The sequence below is a fragment of the Liolophura sinensis genome, chromosome 8, assembly GCF_032854445.1.
Source record: "Liolophura sinensis isolate JHLJ2023 chromosome 8, CUHK_Ljap_v2, whole genome shotgun sequence".
Taxonomy (NCBI): Eukaryota; Metazoa; Mollusca; class Polyplacophora; order Chitonida; family Chitonidae; genus Liolophura; species Liolophura sinensis.
The window spans coordinates 34381768-34398102 of record NC_088302.1 but is presented as its reverse complement, the minus strand read 5'-3'; the positions used below and the strand labels follow the sequence as shown (position 1 = coordinate 34398102).

Below are 16335 nucleotides of genomic sequence, written 5' to 3'. Positions count from 1 at the left end.
TGACCGATTGGAAAGATCTCAAGAATACTTAATCTGTTTTAGACGGACGTCAGGTTCTTGGTTGGAGGAAATCGAAGTACTGAGAATAAACCACCAGAGAGGCTGCTTGAGTCTGAACCATCACTATATGATCCTGAACCATCGCAGTTGTATAATTGCAACGTACAGTCTAACATATTTACCATCACATGCTTTTGCAAAGTAAATTTAAGTAACGTTAAATATATTTTGGGCAATTTCTTTTGGTTTACAGCTCAACACTTACCCCAATAATAGAAAACATCTTGATTCTTTCGAAACAACACTGTCTAGGCGTATAATTCTTGTAAACACCCACAAATGAAATAATGAACATTTTGGCTTCCCAATATTGCACTTCCATAATCAACGAACATTTTGACTATCTTGTAATAATCTTGCGTATATACTTTGTGGTTATATCTTTTATGTATATATGTACATTAATGATCAACGAAAGCATTAATTCTAAATAATGTACATCAGTAATGTACAACCGACATTCCGATTCCGACATACACATTATTGATCGTTGAACGTGTTGATTCTCAAAAATACACATAATGATCAATGGACATTTTGATTTCATAGTAACAGCGTTCTCAATAATGCACATGGGGTTCAATCACTGAAGTTAAACGTTTTCTATTTACCAGTAGAAATGTTGTCCAGGATGGTAGGAATTACAAGCAGATATGATTTTATTTATAACTGAGGGTGAAATTCGTGCCTATACTCTCAAACAAAGCTTAATAAATTCATTTTTATTACACCACGACAAAATTGTCATATGTACCCTATTGCTACACGTTTCCCAGCTTCGTCGTTATTTCCAAACAGCAGTCCTTTCACAGTGTTGATTGTTGGATTGCTTTTATCTTACGTCGTGAATTCTCAGGTAACTAATATAAAAGTAATTGGCAAAGTGATTCAAGGCATGCTGGTAGGAATATGTAGGAAGACATGACCGCGAAATCAACAATTCAACAATGAGGACTTGTCAAACAACCGGCAGTAGGACCTTGGCGCCATTTTATTGACGTCAAACGTTGGTTCACAGCTCACCATTACGACGTCATAACAAAGACAGAACGGCGTTACGGTAGAAACTAATACTCTGCAACTTTGTAGAAGTTGCGCAAACAATCATTTTTGGCGTAAGAATGGTGCAAGCTCCTCCTTCACACTAGCGCCACCCTACGGGGTTAAACAATGTGCCGCATTCCCATTGACACAATTTGCTTTGCAAGTCAAACCAATCCTGTAAAGCTAGACGTGCCCCATGTCAGATGTTCTTGTTTGAACTTGCTGAGCTGCTTGCCCACAACCACTTAAAGGAACAAGCAAATGTTAATGATGTCAAGAAACTACGTACTCTCACAGCCTTGCCATGGACTAACTCGGTTCCACGAAGTCAGCAGAATAACAAGTCTCTGGTTTTGTGTGAATCAGGAACATAACGCAGAAAGTATACATTTACACTCGTCTTCTTTGCCAAGACGACTTTATTTTTATATAATTAAATGGTGTTCTCTCTTTATAGCCCTGTTCCATTCCACAACCGATGCTCCGTTCTACTTCTCTTGCATAGAGGATGATAGCTGATGCTATGAAAATATTTCTGCTGTAAAATATAAACAAAAACACACAATTATTTTTAAAGGAAAAAACTCAAGGATCTATACACTGATTAGAAAGGACATTGTTGTTCGTCGAAAAGGGGGACTTCAACATGACAAGTAATGAACTCACAACCATGTGACTTCACGTATACAAGAGATGTGGATTACGCATACAAAAGATCCGCATGTAGAGGGCCATGTGTTATGTGATAACTTATGTATGGCCAATCATATCGCCTCAATACCTTCACACTCCTTCGATTTACCTGTTTCCTATTTTGAGGGCGAAACCAACTAGATTTGCTTGGACCATTAGAGAGCTCAGGCCCATCGGCGAAAACCCATTGAGGCAGCTCTCATAACTTTCCAAAATAGGGAGTTTGACAGCCTTCACCTTGTTTGTGATATTTGTTTGTTTTGGGATTTTCTAACCATTGTCCTGTTTGGGCACGAATATATTCGATACTTGTCGTTATTCTTCTGTTCTTTTCATTTAAGTTATGTTACACCTTAAAATATAACATTCCAGAACCTAAACAACCCTTAGGAGGTTATTAAAACAAATTCTTTCAGAAGGTAGATTTAGGCCGTAAGCCAAATTAGACTGAAGCATAAAGGGATGAGAAACAAATGAAAAGCAGGCTTTAATAATGATCAAATCGATCCGAAATACATATGTCCTAGTTATGAAGTGAAGATTGCATGGGGTGCATGTTAATGAGGAGGGCTGCATATAATATTCTGAATCATTATCGCAGGAGTTGTTCCTAATCTGATGTAGATAATACTTACTGACACTGAAGTTACGCCATATCATGATTTATTCGTACGCAAAAGCACCCCACGCTGATATCATGTCTGCAAATAACACGGAAAAAATAGAGAGTACGTGGTTGATTATCGTTGAGATGAGTAGTCAAGAATAAATTAAGTAACTGGGACATTAAACCAAACAGAAAGATTTATGTCATGTATATATCTGAAAAACAAACATAGGGCCTAATACTTTTTGATTCATTTACAATTATAATTTGTCCACGGTTATATTCTGTTCATGGTTATAATCTTTACCCAGTGTCATAATTTTTTCATAATTATAATTTGTTCACGGTTATAAATTATTCACGGTTATATTCTGTTCATGGTTATGATCTGTAACTGGTGTCGTAATTTGTTCACGGTCATAATCTATTCACGATTATACGGTTGTAACCGTGAACGGATTATAAATGTTAATTAGTTTATAAGGCATATAAGTAGTTTCGGTTGTAAAACACTAATCCTAGTAAATAAATGAAATAAATAATTAAAGAACTGGTATCATAACTTTGTAGGCCTACATGTATACTTACCAAATATTTGTCTAATGTCGAAATCTGTCGTTTACTGAAAATAGACCAAGGAAAACGTAAGAAATTAGTCAAATCCAACTTATGACCAATAGCATTCAATATGCCTGCTATAAATTTCCAAGCGTATTGCCTTTCTTTCATCGATATATGATAAAATTAAATCATTACAAAGTGAGTGCTTCGGCTGTTTGTACGAAGAAGATTGAAGTAATTCTCAACACATCGTTTGTCGATAATAACAAGGATAAGAACTGAGCCATTTCCTATATTTCCAACAGCTGAAATTGTCGTCAATGACTCATGAATATATCCTGTGTCTTCACAGCAGCAACTACCCAAAACATTAAAAGTGGTACTTCTTGCTGTGAAGACAGTATATATTCACACACCCAATTCCACGCCCGATGACTCCTCCTACTTATCAAAAACTGATAAGTACGACGTAAAACTAAACGTATACATACATACATATAGGGGTCCTCATGTAAGTAAAATATTCTTGAGCACGGCGTTGAACATCAATCTGCGTTAGCCCGTTAGTGCATTTGGACATCTGAAACATTTTCTACCGATTTACAATAATTCAGAGGACTTTCTAATGAAACTAATCGTTATGAACTTCAACATTTGACAAATGTGCAAAAGGGAAATTAACGTAGAAGCAAAAACATTTTATAAAACGAAATTTACTCGAAGTTTTCTCGTGTAAACCTTTTCACCGCGGAAAAAACCTTCACAAGGCTGTGAAAATCCTTCCAACGCATGGAAAACATTTCGACCGAGGAGAAAATCATTGGAAATAGCTAAATTTATCAGTTTTGTCCAAAATATGTTTGTGTTTGCGTTAATTCCCTTTCAAGTTTAACTTTTAAGCTTTCATTAGAAAAAAAACTTTAAATAACCTTAATGATTAAGGGTAAATCATTGGAAAGTGTTAAAATTTCCGAATGGCTCTAATGTGTCACCGTTAAATCATACCCATAAATCAAAAGATACTCACTTTTATAATTCGTTACCACACCATGGTTACAACCAGTTTTTCGCTGAAAAAAAAAAAAACATAGCCAATTCATCGCTAAATGAATCTTTCATTTCTTAGACATAACTTTTACTTCCGTAACATCGTGGCATCGTTGTTAGTGTGCTAGCGTAACAGAATGACCCAGGAGACCGTCACCAACGTGATCGCTATGCGTTCAAGCCCACTTCACGCTGGCTTCCTCTCCGTTCGCACGTGGGAAGGTCTGCTATCAACCTACGGATGGTCGTGAGTTTCCCACGGGCTCTGTTCGGTTTCCTCCCACCATAATGCTTGTCGCCGACGTATGCATAAATGAAATATTCTGGAGTATGGCGTAAAACTTCATCTGTTCTGTGTTTCTCTTGAACATACCCATTAATAGCGACTTTCATCACTAAAAGTCTCTCTCCATAACAATGGTCAGTGGATGAATCAGAGACCCTCTGCAACTGGATGGGAAGTCGCTCAGGTCGCTCAGGTCGATTGCCAACCTTCTCACAGTGACAGATTCTTTGCGAAAAGGGTTTCCCCTATATTCGGTTGAAGTTACGTAACAGGTGTAGCCGATGAAACAGGCCAAGCTAAAATATTCATTGCTAACCATCAGCTTCTGTAAGCCGTTAAATGCATAGAATAATATCCTTTTCCGTCTAATATTGGAAGTTGAAACTAGTTTTATCTTACGAATTATACCCTGATCACATGACAGTGTCTTTAATAAACATTCGTTACGAAGCTAAACTGATAATCAGATGCCCCTTTCTCTGTGTAATTGTATGGTATGCCGTTATCTGATGTATATAGCGCTGAGCTTTCATTGGAAGAACACTTTATATAATCTGTATAAAATTTACAATAATATATTTAAACATATGTAACATATAGGTTTTTATATATGAAGAAACATAAAAAAACAAAAATTAAACCCCATCGCTGCACCGAAGCGGGACGATTTCCTATCTAATTGCAAGGTGTCTTTTATGACATACTATCTTTTAACATGGGCTATTCATTTAGCCCGGAGAGAACCGGATGTTGCCGCTATTGCCACTTTGCGCTAGGGATTTACAACATTTTGGTACTCAAGAACCAAGTGACCGAGTATGTTAATGAATAAGATAATAATAACGTCCGTCGCCTGGTTATTAGGTATAGCAAAATGTTATGGGCTATTCTGTTAAAGGCATGCTGAAATGTCTGATAGGTCTAACATGCAAATCCCTCCCATAAACCTGATTACGCCTTGCAAGCATTTTCGCCTGTATTCCGCTATCACCAGTTAAACTCAAGATCGTTGTTTTATTACCAGAGCAGATTCGTACTAGACGCGATAGGCTACATATCAAAACGATGTCGTCTTACACTCAGGCCTCTCGTAAGGTAAATGCTTCAAGTTAAAATGTCAATAATTTGACCTGACCGACACGCAATAGGACTACTCACTGACAGAGCCATTTACAGTGCTAAAATGTGGGAAGAGTCGATTTCCCTTTTCAAATTACGGAATCACGAATTCGATTGAACGAGTAAAGGACGGAATGCGACTATATAGGTGTACTTTTAGGTCTATCGGGCGACAGTGTAGAGCGTGACTAATAGATCAAAACTGTTTTGAGATTTAATAGCGGATTTAACTTTAAACCAAGTCTTCAATTTTGTAGTTAGTCCAAAAATAATTGCGTAACAATATATCAAATATAAACTAAATATGCTATTGTGCCAACTGATTTCTTCACAACTATATTAGTCTTGTTAAAATCGTAAATATGTAATGTGACTTAATGCCGGTTTAAACTAATACACGTTTGAAGATCCGGGTCCTGGCTTTTGGGACATTAGGAATTTATCTTCCTTCACACCCCCTGTAATGAACTTACCGACGTAACTGTACGCCACCTATCGGCCCACCAACGTGATACGGTATCGGCAAAACCCATTTGACAATGATTTCGTCAGATAGAATGTTGCAATAAACCATGCTTATCTCGATGTAAATTTATTGAGTGGATGATGTGATCAGATAGCTAGCTTCCTTTTAATCTTAATAAAGGAATTCTTTCCATGAATTCAATACATGCCAAATTGATGAATACTTGCTGACAGAATTATTAAACGCATGGGAAATTATTATGTTAAAGCTTGTATTTCACTGGTGGAAAATTATATGATCGTTTTGTTTTGAAAAGCATGGTAGTATAATTCACCACGCCAGGAGCTATTAACGGCTCTGAGTGTTTATCTTCCTGAAACGAAATGTAAATAAGCCAAATATCAAACGATCTTAATTACGTGTTCGTGAATTGACTTGAAGCATTTATCAATCTGCATATGGCAGATGAAATTTGATCGAAAATGGATATCAGAGCGTAGGCTGATCCACTTTCACCAACATCTGACAATCAAAAATCAACCTACACAGCAGACGAATACGTGTCCGAAAACTTTTTAATGTAAACTCTGACCTAGTTTTCAAGCCAGATCTCGTCAGATATGCAGAGAACCTTTTCATCTCTTGCCAATCGACATTTCAACGCAAGCTTACTAAGTTTTCAAGTCGAACAGAAGCAGGCATGCAAAAATCTTTCCATCTCTTGACAATCGACTGGTAATGAAAATAAATTTAATCTCCAGCTGTACTCACCTTACCAGCAGTCTTTATGTTTGTACGGACGGTGCGATTCATCAAGCCAACTGTCCGACGAAAATTGTTTTCCATTGGAACAGGCGGTGATTTCTCATCCACCTGATATAACTGCTGTAATATCTGAAACTAAAGCCACACACCATACATCAGGGCATTAATTCATGGGCACAGCAAACATAACGGCTTATGTGTGAATAGATATCACAAAGGATTAACGATTCAGGAATCAATGCTGGCGTACGTAGGAAGCTCATGGTTGACTAACACTTTGCATAAAGCGATCGAAACTTAACAGCTTGCTAATAGCCTGGGATAATTATCAAATGTTTTATCTGAAGACAGGGTAATCTCTAGGCAGTATGGTTGTAAAATACTATTTACCAGCTGCGTTCTGTATTTTGACAAAGAAAACAAATGATGGAAAAAAGAAGAATCATTCGTAACCTCGAATTTTGGAACACAACGTATTGCACAGTAGAGTAGTAATTCGACAATGGTGTATTTTGTTTTTCATACTAGATTACCTCATCAACATAGCCAGATCTTTTCGCTTTATAAAATTTAACTCCAGCACATCAGGGACAGCTAATACCCTGCTTGTTTGGCGTTTAAAACATCAATATCAATATATATCGATTTTCTGAAAAAAATTACCTTTCTTATGCACTGGGTGTAGCTTGATTTGAGCTGACATATTTTGACACCAAATTCCATGGCGTATGTGAACGTCATCACGGTGTAAACATGGGTGGTGTGAGGCAGTTTTCACATATATTCAAAGAATCAAATGTTCGAAGTAGCCATGGTATTAGCTGTGTCAACAAAGCCTTCATTTTTATGCAGGTTTGTGTCCAGACAAGATCATCAATCTTACTGATGGCCTATAAGTAATCTATGTCTAATTGGCTTGGTGTGAACATTCGTCCTTTATTGAAATCTTCACGTACAGAGGATAACAACATGCATTATTTACACATTTATTTATTTAATGGGAATCTAACGCCATGCTTAAGAATAGTTATAGTTGTGTCAGGTTTACGAGTTAAGTTAAACCAGATAGCGCACAGAAAACCACCGTATCTGATAAACCTCCTGACAGAAAATTGTAGTCAAAGCCGGGTGATCCGATGATTCTAGGACGTTACTCCATTGGTGTTAATGGCGACTTGCATCTTTACTTATAAATACCATACTTGCTATGTATGACCCATGTTTGATTAAAACATAGATTTTCTGCTTATTGATCTGCCAGGTAATGTCGATTTCAACACTTAATTCGGTACTATCGTACTCACTCACTGTTGCAAAACGTAATGCAGAAGTCAAGTCAGCTGACATGACGCCGTAATCAGTCACAACGGCGTTAAACACCAAATAAATAAATAAATACATAAATAAATAACTGCAATATGCTGATACTTTGCCAATTTACACTAAAAGCATTCTTTTACGTTGACAACACTTCTAACAAACTTCCTAATGAAGAAAATACTCGATCAACACCATTCACATAGTTATAAACACCACAATCCTAGCAGTTTCTAACATCCACGAATTTCTTTAAGTTAAGAAGAACGCCGTTCTCATAGAACTGTTGGCCATCGTCAAAAATGCAAAACGGAGAAATGTATAACAAAATGAGTAAGTTGTAGAATATTCCTTAAAAAGTGACAAAAACCAGTGTTACAGAAGACGATTTTGTATTAACAAAAGACATGAAGATTTTTTTTCAAAGTTTCTTAAAAAATTGGCAAATACCTGTGATTCCGTGATACTGATTGGTCGGTTCCATAATAACCACGTGACTACCTCGTGGCAAGGCGGGAATGTGAGGGAGCCATCATAGGTCATGAAAATGGAGTCTTTGGTAGAAGCGCTTTAAGGTCAATGGAGGTCATTGTGGTGTTTCCTGTTAAGAAAAGGACAAAAAGATACAAAAGGCATATAGAAATATATTCACTGTTTAAACACACTGGGGGTGGTTTAATCTATAAATGGTGAACTTAAGCTAGTACCGTGTGTCCGCTTGTTTAAGTGGGACTGTGGTCTAGGGTCTAGAATTTTCATCTAAGACCAAGGCTTGTTATTCTCTCTGTTCAACACGATAACGGGGAAAGTCGCCTCGGTTATGAAGGACTACTACTTAAAGAGTTATTTCCACCCTCAATATCGTAATGCAAGTTAATCAAGACCCAACTGTACTCGTATTGTTGTGAACCATGGAACAATTTGCTTGGAAGCCGTCCAAAGTATACTGATGTGCAAAGTATCAAAATTACCCCAGGAACCAAATCCCAATGAAGAATCAAACGCATTTTTATGTCGATATATTGCACTAGGGGAATATGCCATCATTTTTCAAAGCCCTCGGTAACGGACACCAAGCATCCAAATTGTACGATTTATTCTTGCTTCTATACAGCAGTCATCTGGATTAACTATGCGATGCTTCTATCACCATGAGTAGTAAAGTCAAGCGCATTAAGTAGAGTAGTATTTGGAAAGGATTAAGCTAACAAGAAATGGTAGGGATAAGGCATGTGTGCTTTTTGTCGCTTTTCTCCATGTGTTTCATGTGTGTCCAAATTAAGGGCTGGCAAGGTATCCATAACTGTTCACTGAATAATTGCTTCACGCAAGTGTATGCGTTAAGAATTTGGAAATATTCAGTTAATTGTTATGAACGGATCAGATTTCCCCACATCTGATTCCTAAATCTTGACCTTGACATTATGAGCTCTTTTGTTGATATGACACTGTTGTTACAGGTCGGAAAAGGGGAATCCCTTGAGCACATACGCGCGTAAAAAGTTCGCATTAATATAACATTTATTGACAAAGAATAACTGACAAAGAATAAACAGTGTATTTGCAAAATGCTATCCTCAATGTCTTCTGCAATAATATCTTTAAACCTGAACAGGTTAAATTACACGATTCCTTTCATTTGACTTGTTTGAACAGCACATCTGTTAAATAAATGTTGGTTGATTTTAAATAATTGTATAAGGGAATCTTGAAGTCAAAATTCTAAAATGAAGTATGTATGAGATGAAAAACCATTAAAACTGTCTAGGAAAACAGGATGTATTTTTTTTTTTACAATTTACTTGACCTAGTAAATGCATCAGAATATTCCATTCTATGGTGGCCTTTTTCTGACCACAATTGGACCAGTGACGTCGTATAAGGCTTTTTACCACTTAACACACATTAAACGGCGTACATTACCTCATTCAAAATGCGCATAAATATAGATTTACATGTATGAATGCTTTAGCCACTTTTACCTTGAAGCGAATTATTTCAGGTAAAAAAAGTATCGATGTGATGTAAATGATACCTTCAGGATCAGAACAGACCACCGTAAAATCTCATCTTTTAAACAACTTTTATTTAGTTGTAAAAAAAATTCTTAAAAAAATAAAACAAATAAACCCAGCTATTTTCCTGGCAGTTTTTAAAAGTCTTTCATCCGATATATATTTCATTTTAGAGTGTTCTTTGTCAGTGTTAGTATCTAGGTTGTCGTCTGGGACATCACAGCAAAGTTTACCAGATGATGGCCTGCGCTGATTATAAACCATCAAGCAATTTATCAAGTATGCATTCAAACACTGTAATAGGCCTACAAGTGTTGAGTTTCCATACCTTTATATGGTATCAGCCGAATTTGGTCGAATACATTTTCCATTTCTGGACTTGAGCTGTTATCGATCTGAAAGAGAGATCAGTCATCAACACTAATCCAATCGAAGAAACTAAAGCGGATGGAAAACGAAATCCGCTGTAGCCAGTGGGTGAAATCGAGTGAATTAAGAAGGAAAGTTAGCACAAGACTGGTGGGATTTTTACACGGTCCGCTGTACTTTTCACGCCCTCTTAACGCCTACCACCAGGGAAGCCCTGTAGAATTAATCGCTGAAGCATAAGTGACTCAATCCATTTCGCGGGTCCGGACAGAATCTCTCCCCTTTTGAGTTAATAGGTTGATTAAGGGAATAGCGGTCCTACCAGAACTAACTACGAGCTGGACAGAGTAGACTCGTACACTGGCCGACCCAAGCATGTTATCACACACTGACAGTCATTCACATATATACTAACCTGGGCAAATACCGTCAATCCAGCAAGGCCATGGGGAGCACTGGCAGCCACAGATGCGTTCACGTATAAATTCTCATTATATCCAAGAAATTGGAACTGAAATGAAGGATAGAGATGCCTAGACTAATAGAATAGGGCAATGTTGAGACCAGGTAGTTATTTCTTGAACTGATTTGTTATGACCTGTGGGCATCCCCAGACATAACAGACGTTTTATTAAATAATTTTGTAGGCGTAAGGAATCGGGGAAACAGTTAAGGCAGTCGCATACAAGTAGCGGCTGTTCAAAAATCCAGACTAAGCTTTAAGTCAAGGTCTTACCTTGGGAATTGGGAATGCAACAAAGGACAAAAACGCCAAAATTTTTACAGCATTAGAGTATAAAGGAGAAATTTTATTGAAAGCAAAGGGTGTGTTGTTGTATTTATCACTTTGTTTGGCGAGTGTCATAAATAAAAGGCACAACTCTGAATACATTCTTGAACATACAGTGAGTACTGTAGGCGATTCAAACATCATTTGTGACCACTGTGTCAAGTTCATGTGTCAGAACGAGGTATCGCTAGGCTTGTGCTGTTTTGGTGACGTGTACAAGTATATTTCATTCTTATGATTCAGAGGCAATAAATGCTTGGACATTTCGATTTGGTATGCCATAGAACGAGAGAAAAGCACAACTCTGCAAGTGTGCCCATTTCAATGGAAAATGTATCATTACGTCCGGCTCTGACCAATAAAATGCAAATTGTGCAGTTCAAATATAAACTATATATACAGACCTTAGGTAGTGACTTCAAGGGTTTCTCCTTGTTACAACAAGTTAGGGTCGCCCTCTGAGCAATGCAAAACCTCTTTTTAGGATTACATGACATACGTCTATACAGGGATACGTCATTCTAGTCTTTAATATAATTTCGCCACCGTGTTCAACTGGCAGCCAAGGCAGCAACGCAAGGCTGTCTGTCCCTTGGACCTAAAACAAGTGAACAGTTATTTCTGGGCAGAACATCTAAAGCGTTTCTCAAGACCTTATCTGAAGACTGGTCTCAGAGGCTAACGTTCCAGACAACCGATCGACCCAGATCGCTGTGACGACGATTGCGAACTACTTCATCAGCTATATTCGATACCCTTAGTCACTCGTGGGACAAGATCACCACAAGATCGCTCACCGTGACAGACGTCTCCGGATAACGTTTGGGATCTCGTCTGTGTTCTCTAGATTTGATAGCAAAGTGGAAGCAAGACATTCGTGTCCCAGGTGCTGTTTTGACATGGCAATATTGATTCCACTCTTTGTTCTTGGATGTCTCGTAGCATGCTTAGGTACTATAGGTGGCAGGATTTATACAAATAGCCTCAAGCATTTTAATGTAATTCAAGAATCCAAGTACATGTTTATTTATTTATTTGATTGGTGTTTTACGCTGTACTAAGAATATTTTACTTATACATCCGGGGGAGCCCGGGGGAAACCCACGACCATCCTCATGTTGCTGACAGACCTCTCCATGTCCGGCTTGGGAGCCAAGTACAGGTAGATGTAAAGCTAATTGATGCCTTGAAGGCTGGAAAAAAAACCTCTACTGATATATACGTTATTCACCAGATATACTTAAAGAACATATTCAGTTACTTTATAAACCAAGGTCACAGAAGTACAGCAGGGGTTAAGAGTGACCAAGAAAACAGCTAAAAATATTCATAGTCACCTCAACTGGAAAATATTTCTCCGCTATGGAATGCTCGGAACCTTTAGCATAATTGCTACCAAAATGGACCTTAATCTGGTAAATTCTGTATGTGTAAGCGAATGGTCCCCCCAACATCGTAATGGACTCGCCATTCTCCAACCGGAACGTGACGTCATGACCTGTGTTCACTATACACACCCAGACCTATAAAAGTGAAGATAATATTTTTCAATCATTTACATGTATATTACATTAAAGTTTCTCGCCATAATGGAACACTAAAGGTTAAAGTTTAAAATAAATTGCTGGATTTGGGAACGCAACTCCATTAGTAAAAAGGTTTGTAATCTGCAATGACTGGTAACTAAAAAATCGTCTAGGACCTGATTGAGTTTTCAACGTCTGTATTATATTATAATACTATAGATTGTGGATTTAGTAAAGATTTTTTTGACTTGAACTTCATGTTAAGACAAATACATAACAATTTGTACTTCTTGTGTCTTAGACTACATGTATGCATAATATTTAAGTTTTAACTTTTGACTTTTTCGTCAAATCTTGCTTTTCTGGAACCGGAACAACCTGCAGAATGTACTATTCAGTCAGTCTAGTTTTATACCGTACACTGTATAATATAGTTTTATTTGGCATATTTTACTTGAACTTCTCAAAAAACCAGTTAACATTTAAGCATCAGTGTCACCATTAAGATAGTCATGTCACATGGGTGGTCGTTTCTTACCTCCTTGTTATCGATAAAAATCTGGGTGAGTAAAGGATCGAAGACCAAGTTGTGGGGGTCGATGTTGATGGGGGACTGGTATCGTCCGCGGTTACACAATCGCCAGTCTGAGTTTAGGAGGCCCCAGTACTCAGGACCTGTAAATACACAAACAATACGCAAGGTTGTAAAGCCAAGGTATAGAAAGCGGTGACTGAATGATCAATGATGGATTATAAATTGGTGATTTGGTATATTGGGTACGTTTCCGGCGCAATTTCGACTCGCATCCAATTTTCAAGCGTGAACATCATACTCCATCTTATACGCTTTGCATGGTACACCATTTGGATACTGATTTCATTCATTCGCCTAAAACATTCCTTGGGTCTCTCCAACATCCTTTAAAATTTTTTGACAGCTTCATGATTTGCATGATTTCGTCCTAATTTCGTACTTCATGCCCTTTCGTAGTGCTTGTGGTAAATATTGTGCAGCTGGCTTCCTCTCCGGCCGTACGTGGGAAGGTCTGCCAGCAACCTACGGATGGTGGTTTCCTCCCACCATAGCGCTGGCCGCCGTCGTATAAGTAAAATATTCTTGACTACGGCGTAAAACACCAATCAAATAGATAAAATAAATAAAATAAATAAATAAATATTGTGTAAGGATTTTGCGGGAATGTCCATTTTGGTTGGTGGCCGGTATATGAATGTCTGTTTTTACGCATAGATACACAGCTTAGACCCGAATTACTTTAGCAGCAACGATTTCCAACTTTATCCCTAGACAGGAGTTCATTATTATGGGATAAGCCAAGCAGCTATCTGTCAAGTTTAAACACATGTACTGTGACTGGAACTGACGACATATATTGTGCCTTTTGATTGATGCACCAGAGACACAATGCTGTGATAATGCCACAATTCCATGAGACTGATTTACTGCCAGGGAAATCGATACAAAGACATGTCAAACCTCAGGCAAAATAAATAATACAAAATCAGTCCGAATCAAACAAACTAAGTAAATCAGAGAAGAAAGTGAAACTCAAAAAGATGTAGACCATATGAAAAAAGACAGGCGTCATAACAATCCTGGTAAACAATGCAAGACGACCAATGTTCCAAACCAACGTTTATTCAAAAACCAATAGTCAGACTTATACACCAAACAAAGGGATGAATTTTAGGTACTTACATTCCACCACCGCCCTCACCGAACTAACAAGGGAAGTAAAGACTTCTAAGAGTATTGGTGAAAGAAACTAGGATGCAAGGTAAAACAAGAGTTATAATCCAAAGTCAAAAGAACAAAATCTGAATTTATGTGGTCCGTGAGACAACAATATCTAAGACGAAAATTCTTTTTACATGCACCTAAGTATAGATAATGCTAGCACATTGCTATAGCCTGTTCATTTGTGATCACGTGTTCATCTACACTGGACACCTACTATTGCTGATGTATACTACTGCAACATGTCAAGGTAGAAACCACTCATTTCATAAATTAACTCCCTTTCGTTGGCTATGCTGTGCATTATTTCACTGTGCAGATAATGGATGAGGAGTTTTTGACTTTTTCCAATGCAAAGACTATCTTAGATTTATTTATGTATTTGTTTGAATGGTGTTTTACGCCGTTCTCAAGAATATTTCACTTCTTCGACGGCGGCCAGCACTATGGTGGGAGGAAATCTAGCAGAGAACGGGGGAAACCCACGACCATCCGCAGGTTGCTGGCAGACCTTCCCACGTACGACCGGAAAAGAAGCCAACATGATCTGGACTTGGAGTCATAGCGAGCGCATTGGTGAGAGGCTCCTGGGTCATTACGCTGCGCTAGCGCGCTAACCAACTGAGCCACGGAGCCCCCGACTTCTAGTATCTTTGAGGGGTTCCTTTCGCATCACATTCCGCTTTCTGTTCATATTCTAGCCGAATAATCTATTTTCTACGAAACTTGCTATATTTTATTTGGGATTGTTGCTTGTAGCTTTTTTACTTTATACAGTTCAATCAAAGCTGTTTGAGCGTGAGTAATGCTACAAGTAAAGCGTGGGCACAAATAGAGCAAAATGTTGCATTATGCCAAAGTATCAAATGACTGAGATCTCGCCGTTTATGTACAACCAGGTAGTAATTGTATATCACACTGTCGTCGCCACCTCATCGGTTATGATGAGATCATATAGCAGTTATTACACTGCTTTCGCTACTTCACCGGATATGTGAAACCATCTAGCAATTACCACAATGACATCGCTACTTCGCATAATATGTGAGAATGTAGCAAATATCACACTCTCGTCGCTACTTATATGAGAATTCTAGCAACTCTCCCACTGTCGTCACTACTTCAACGGTTATGTGAGACCATCTCGCAATTATCACTCTGTCGTCGCTACTCCCAGGTCAGGTGAGACCATCTAGCAATTATCACACTGTCGTCGCTTCTCCCAGGTCAGGTGAGACCATCTAGCAATTATCACACTGTCGTCGCGACTCCCAGGTCAGGTGAGAAAATCTAGCAATTATCACACTGTCGTTGCTACTTTCAGGTCAGGTGAGACCATCTAGAAATTATTACGCTGTCATCGCTGTTTTGGTGGGAACCACACGGCATGACGGTTTTACTGTATCCGTCATTGTGGACGTAGAAATAGGCTGACCAGTATGTACAGTGAGCGCGTAGTGTTTGTTTGGTGTAAATGTCAGCCTCTATCAGGACACAAGAAGAAGTGTTGACCGCTAGATATTGAACATTGTACTTCCGGTTGTCGACGCCAAAAAATGTGACTTGATATATCCTTTCTGGCGTACACTTGTTCCCCTATACAGACGTGCATTTCATACCAGATTCAAACGCATCATTTGTCAAGCGGGACATTTGTTCACAGTGCGAGTCCGTCTGCGATACATTCTCCTGCGGCTCTTCGTCCCTCTGCGATAAGGCTCCCTGTCGGAGTCTCGCGTGCGGAACGCATATCCTAGCACCTATTCACTTGCCTTTGTCGACAACTTCGGAGCTCAGCCCGTGCACCATTGACATCAAAAGTGGTTAGAGAGAGAGAGGGAAAAAGAGCACATCATTACTTCGGCTCGATACCCACTTACCTTGTATGTATCTTTAATTTACAAACTTGTGCCT

General features: G+C 38.4%; 1 protein-coding gene and 1 long non-coding RNA gene across 2 annotated transcripts; both read right to left on the bottom strand.

The window, feature by feature from the left end:
- Window positions 1-428: 428 nt before the first annotated feature.
- Window positions 429-6785, bottom strand: LOC135474031 (uncharacterized). Its single transcript, XR_010444614.1, has 5 exons — window positions 6655-6785; window positions 3993-4035; window positions 2993-3026; window positions 2433-2498; window positions 429-1642 (listed from the first exon to the last, which is right to left on the bottom strand). It is a non-coding gene; the product is annotated as an uncharacterized LOC135474031 (long non-coding RNA).
- A 1646-nt stretch (window positions 6786-8431) lies between these two features.
- On the bottom strand, window positions 8432-15115 carry LOC135473449 (putative carbonic anhydrase-like protein 2). The gene is made up of 6 exons (XM_064753299.1): window positions 15040-15115; window positions 13204-13340; window positions 12477-12662; window positions 10765-10860; window positions 10309-10375; window positions 8432-8566 (listed from the first exon to the last, which is right to left on the bottom strand). Exons 1-6 carry the CDS (start codon window positions 15113-15115, stop codon window positions 8505-8507), a joined length of 624 nt encoding a protein of 207 aa, XP_064609369.1. The 3' UTR covers window positions 8432-8504.
- Window positions 15116-16335: the final 1220 nt, after the last annotated feature.